At 42.0% G+C, this 6032-nt stretch overlaps 1 protein-coding gene across 2 annotated transcripts in view; it reads left to right on the forward strand.

Moving 5' to 3' along the window:
* LOC107097738 (collagen alpha-1(I) chain-like) overlaps positions 1-5813 on the forward strand; it is a 20025-nt gene extending 14212 nt beyond the window's left edge. Inside the window, exons 34-49 of one of the 2 annotated variants that reach the window (XM_015395015.1) lie at positions 125-232; positions 318-371; positions 500-553; positions 644-805; positions 992-1099; positions 1375-1482; positions 1588-1641; positions 2017-2124; positions 2240-2293; positions 2370-2477; positions 2602-2655; positions 2790-2897; positions 3002-3275; positions 3414-3604; positions 3919-4161; positions 4281-5813. In XM_015395015.1, the coding sequence (XP_015250501.1) occupies positions 125-232; positions 318-371; positions 500-553; positions 644-805; positions 992-1099; positions 1375-1482; positions 1588-1641; positions 2017-2124; positions 2240-2293; positions 2370-2477; positions 2602-2655; positions 2790-2897; positions 3002-3275; positions 3414-3604; positions 3919-4161; positions 4281-4427 (1935 nt within the window). In that variant the 3' untranslated portion in view covers positions 4428-5813. The remainder of the gene's footprint in view (positions 1-124; positions 233-317; positions 372-499; positions 554-643; positions 806-991; positions 1100-1374; positions 1483-1587; positions 1642-2016; positions 2125-2239; positions 2294-2369; positions 2478-2601; positions 2656-2789; positions 2898-3001; positions 3276-3413; positions 3605-3918; positions 4162-4280) is intronic. The other variant, XM_015395016.1, reaches the window with a different exon arrangement.
* Positions 5814-6032: the final 219 nt, after the last annotated feature.

Raw genomic sequence — 6032 nt, forward strand, 5'->3', positions numbered from 1 at the left:
TTCTTTCTTTCTTTCTTTCTTTCTTTCTTTCTTTCTTTCTTTCTTTCTTTCTTTCTTTCTTTCTTTCAGCATTGACACATTCCAATCACTTATTTTTGGTGTAATAACCACCATTTAACTGCAGGGTGCTGATGGACAACCTGGTGCTAAGGGTGAGCCTGGAGATAATGGCGCTAAGGGAGATGCTGGTCCTCCAGGCCCTGCTGGACCAACTGGTGCTCCTGGACCTCAGGTAATCTAATAACATTTTTGGTTTTGTAGTAATTAACTACAAACATTTGTACAGTTTTGATTCTGGTTGTGTCATATCTTCCCAGGGTCCCGTTGGAAACACTGGTCCTAAGGGAGCCCGTGGAGCAGCTGGTCCTCCAGTGAGTCACTACTCTTATTTTACTCTGTATCCCTGTTGATCTCACGTTAGTTTTAGTTACATATTTTGTTTGCATTGACTTACAAAAGCTTTTCCCAAAGTCATATAACAAATAATTCTGGTTCTTAGGGTGCTACTGGTTTCCCTGGAGCTGCTGGCAGAGTTGGACCTCCTGGCCCTGCTGTAAGGCTTTTTATTTCCCTTTGTGCTCCTGGAACTAAAGAGTACAGGTATTTCAGCACTGACAGAATCAACCTCATCTCTATAATGTAGGGGAACTCTGGACCTCCTGGACCTCCCGGACCATCTGGCAAGGAAGGACCCAAAGGAAACCGTGGTGAGACTGGACCTGCTGGTCGCCCTGGAGAGATTGGTGCTGCTGGACCAGCAGGACCCCCCGGAGAGAAGGGTAGTGCTGGTTCAGAGGGTCCGGCGGTACGTAAGCTTCTCCATAACAGGCTTTCAAAAGAACCCGCAAATATATCTGACTGAAAAATAATATATCTAAATGACAAAATCTTATCTTCATTTGTTTAACTGCATATTAATATGATTTATATACTGTTGATTTTTCTGGTTTTTAAACTTCATCTCTATTTTTTTTCTTTCCATATCCTTTAGGGAGCTCCTGGTATCCCAGGACCCCAAGGTATTGCTGGACAGCGTGGTATTGTCGGTCTGCCAGGACAGAGAGGAGAAAGAGGTTTCCCTGGACCCGCTGGGCTTGCTGTGAGTTAATATCAATCTTGCCTGTAATATCCCGGCCTCGGAAATATTACCAATTTAGCAGAGAAACTAAAAAATCTAAGCTAACCTATTCAGGTAACTGCATAAAGATAGCTAAAGTACCTTTATTCTAACCTCTGAATGTTTTAGTGATCAGCAACCCCCACCCAAAATTTAAATGTTTTCTGTATGTAACAAGCACAATACATATCTAATATCCTACTATTTAAGTGTCATAAAGGAGACAAATGGTAATATGCTTTTTTTTATTATATTAGGGAGAGGTTGGAAAGCCAGGACCCGCTGGCCCTGGTGGTGAACGTGGACCTCCTGGACCCATGGGACCTCCTGGTCTTGCTGGTCCCCCTGGAGAGCCTGGGCGTGAGGTATGATGAAGCCCCAAGATCACTGTAGATCTATGTCATTTTTTTCCACACATACATGAGTAAAAGTGTTCTGATGATATATGAATCACTGCTTTTGCATCATAGGGAACCCCCGGAGGAGAAGGACCATCTGGTCGTGATGGAGCCCCTGGACCCAAGGTCAGTTTATGGCACATATGACCCAATTCATATAAAGTGCAAATTTATCTCATATCAGCCTAGTTCTACTAAAAAAGCACCGTCTTATTTAATCCAAATTTAGAACAGTACTGTCAGTTGAACATATAAGTCTGTAGCCACTGGCTACAACAGACTTTTCTTAGCCTCCTATCTTTTTGCTCTTTTTGAGCAATATCGCCAACTGGTAAAAACAATCAAAATAACAATAACTAGAAACCCCTTTAGTCATATCCAAGTTTCTGTTGTTTCCAGCAGTAGTACTTAAATGTTTGAGAAATGATGTCCTAAGTAACACATGATCAGTTTTGGCCCTCAAAAAGGACCAAGTTACTTCATTTTCTGTTCATTCTACAGGGAGACCGTGGAGAGAGTGGCCCTGCCGGAGCCCCTGGTGCCCCAGGACCTCCTGGTGCCCCTGGACCTGTTGGACCAGCTGGAAAGACTGGTGACCGCGGAGAGACTGTAAGTACAATCTGCACCATATTTATTCATTGGTTCAGTGACTTTATATTGTAAACTATACATTTAGCATGTTTTGCAGTATGCCAACAGTTAAACTTAAGTTTCTGTGTTTCAGGGACCTGCTGGCCCTGCTGGTGCTGCTGGCCCTGCTGGACCTCGTGGCCCCGCCGTAAGAAACATTTACACCATAATAAATAATTGAAGAGTATAAAGAAAAAAGTGAGATAGATTGTTTATCCTGACAGGGACCTGCTGGAGCTCGTGGAGACAAGGGAGAAACTGGAGAGGCTGGAGAGAGAGGCATGAAGGGACACAGAGGTTTTACTGGTCAACAGGGACCTCCTGGACCTCCTGTATGTAACTTTCCTGTTCCGCCTGTATAGACTAACATTTTCATTCTTCACTGGCTCCTAATGGTGTTCAACAACAAATCAACCTCTAGGTCACATTATTTTCTTACTAACCTTATATTTTTAGGGACCATCTGGAGAGGCTGGACCTGCTGGTGCTGCTGGCCCTGCTGGCCCTAGAGTAAGTTACCATTCAGCAGTCCTTAACAGGTTATAACTGTTATACCCTTATAACTGTACTGTTATACCCTTATAACTGTAACTTTACAAAAATTGGTTATTTTTAAATTAGATATTGTTTCACGCTTTTTGCAGGGCCCTGCCGGATCTGCTGGTTCTCCTGGTAAGGATGGCATGTCTGGTCTTCCTGGACCCACTGGACCTCCTGGACCTCGTGGACGTAATGGAGAGATGGGACCTGCTGTAAGTCCTGCTAATCCCTCCTCTACTTGTCTTTTTCCTTCATCCTTTTTTTCAAAAGTATAACTTGCCAGGAAGGGACTAACCAAATCTTCTTTTTCTCTTAGGGTCCTCCTGGACCTCCTGGACCCCCAGGACCTCCCGGTGCCCCTGGTGGTGGATTTGAAATTGGTTTCATTACCCAGGAGAAAGCCCCTGATCCCTACCGCATGTTCCGTGCTGATGATGCTAATGTTCTCCGTGACCGCGACCTGGAGGTGGACACCACCCTGAAGAGCCTTAGTCAACAGATTGAGCAGATCCGCAGCCCTGATGGAACCAGAAAGAACCCTGCCAGAACCTGCAGAGACCTCAAGATGTGCCACCCTGACTGGAAGAGCGGTTAGTCTTTACTGATGTACCTTTTTTTCTGTTAGGTAGAACTCACTTTTTGTAATGTTCCTCTTTGAAAAATAGACCCAGAAAACAAGTTTCTATGAACTTTGAATTTCTCTGATGCCTTTCAATACTGTTGTTCAGGCGAGTACTGGATTGACCCTGACCAGGGCTGCAATCAGGATGCCATTAAGGTCTTCTGCAACATGGATACTGGTGAAACATGCGTAACACCAACTCAGCCTGAGGTTGCCAAAAAGAACTGGTACTTGAGCAAGAACATCAAGGACAAGAAGCACGTCTGGTTTGGAGAGGCTATGAATGACGGATTCCAGGTAAGAAGCTCTAAAGCTCCCTGACTCACATGATTCTTTCTTCTTTATAAAATCTACTCTCTGTTCCCTCCTTTGTTCTTAACCTCCAGAATAACTGTATGATAACAATTCTCTACTTTGGGGGTTTCTCTTTTCTTTCCAGCCTTTTATATGGTTTGAAAGAGTCTCTTAGAATATCTTGAATGAGAATCTCTTCCCAAATTTCAAAACAACTTCTGCTCCACTTCCGCTTATAGTCCATTTTCATCTTTTACTACTCAATTCTGTTTTCTCTCTAAATCCAGTCAGTAACTTTGCCTTTTTCTCCTGACCAGTTTGAGTATGGCAGTGAGGGTTCTCTGCCAGAGGATGTCAACATTCAGATGACCTTCTTGCGTCTCATGTCCACTGAGGCATCCCAGAACATTACTTATCATTGCAAGAACAGCATCGCCTACATGGACGCCGCTGCTGGCAACCTCAAGAAGTCCCTGCTCCTCCAGGGCTCCAATGAGATTGAGATAAGAGCCGAGGGCAACAGCCGTTTCACCTACAGTGTATTGGAAGATGGTTGCACGGTAAGAGAACCTATCCCTGTGGTTTATAGGAATAATATTTTTATTTTTGAGCCAATCTTTTGAATTATTTTAAATTATTTTACACATTATCATGAATCATTTATCATCTTTTTTTACAGTCACACACCGGAACATGGGGCAAGACAGTCATTGACTATAAGACAACAAAAACATCTCGCCTTCCCATCATTGATATCGCTCCTATGGACGTTGGTGCTCCAGACCAAGAGTTTGGCCTTGAAGTTGGACCTGTCTGTTTCTTGTAAAAAGAGAAATCTGGACTTGAAAGTGTTGTTGTGTGTGTGTGTGTGTGTGTATGTGTGTTTTATTTTTTCTAGCAGTCATCTCTCCCCAAAAAGAAATTCCACCAAAAGATTCTTCTAATGTCGTTTGGCTGAAAATCTGACCTCTCACTCCTGAATCTACAAACCTCCTCTCAGCCATTGTTTCCAAGGGTCCACTTGCCTAAAACCTGCACTTAGGGAAAAAAAAGACAGTGGCGGTGTGATGGCATCTGCATCGCTGTGTTTGGGACCACTATTTTAGTTTTTTTTACTTTTTTTTTCCTTCGTTTTGCCATCACCAACACCACGGATCCTGTAGAGAAGACATTTTTCTTTCGCTGGCAACAAGAAAATAATATATGCCTCTGTAAAGTATAAAAAAACAAATCCCCTCTTATTTCAGCTGAATGAGGCCTCTCTGGAGTTTACAGAAATACACAAGTGACTTTTGTATTTTATACACCTCTGAGCTCTGAGCAATGAAAGGACAGTTACAGACAGAATCAAATTGCTTTGTACCATGTTTCAGGTGTTGACGAATAAACGGTGAAACTGACAGCCATCTTTGTCTTTGTTGTTCTGCCCTTCTGTGTTCCACCTGCTAGTGGCCGACATTGCCCCCACCTCCCCACCCTGCTGTTATGATTTGGATTTGTATCTTTCGTGGTTAATTTCTTGTTTCTGTTCATCTCCTCCTCCTTTCCACAGAAAAACTACATCAAAACTACCAGACGAGAAGCATGGATTTAAACCTTTTAAAGGAAAGAAAGAAAAAAATATATATATATATTATGGCTACCTCAGAAATGAAAGAAATTCCAGCGTATTTCAAATGGAGCCTGTTTTCATTGTGGTTGTTGGTGAGGTAGTCGAGGTTTACTGACACTTTAACAGAAGCAGAACTCTAACTTTTAAGGTGCTATTTTTCTGAGGTCTGTTAGCTGTCCGTTATGGCTCCACTGTTGTGCAGTGTTACAGCTATTCTGGCATGGCAGCTTCCTCTTGGTGCTAAAACTACAGCCTTAATTCTTGGTGCCCAGAATATGACAGATTTCTCTCTGATAATGATGACAGTAAAACCTTCTATATTTGCTTTCCAGCTTTTTAATCCTAACATTACCATCATTCATTGATGATGCATCTGTTGTACTTTCCTTCTTGTTCTCTCGTGAAACACTTTACTTTCCAAAAAATTTAAAATCAGAGATTTAAAATACGGCCCAGAAAGAGAGGCATCAGATGAGAGGTTAGAAGTTAGGAACACAAACCAATGGGAAACAAATCGAATCTGTACCTTTTTTGTATTTGTATAATAAATTGAGATGTTTTTAATTATTTTGAATGCTGAAATAAAGCATGTTAAGTGGTCTAACTGAATCCCGTGTAATTCCCTTACTGACTCAATGACTACCACCAGTACGCAAACTCAAATGATTAAACGTTCAGTGCTGTAAAAACGGATTCTGCAGAGAGCTGTAGGGGATACATCTATCTTTTTTTTATATATATATATTTATGTTACAAATGCTTTTCTTAGATTAAACAAAATCCACACAAAGAAAACAAAATACAAAAACAGTCCTCTGA

Source organism: Cyprinodon variegatus, unplaced genomic scaffold (assembly GCF_000732505.1).
Source record: "Cyprinodon variegatus isolate N-32 unplaced genomic scaffold, C_variegatus-1.0 Scaffold719, whole genome shotgun sequence".
NCBI lineage: Eukaryota > Metazoa > Chordata > Actinopteri > Cyprinodontiformes > Cyprinodontidae > Cyprinodon > Cyprinodon variegatus.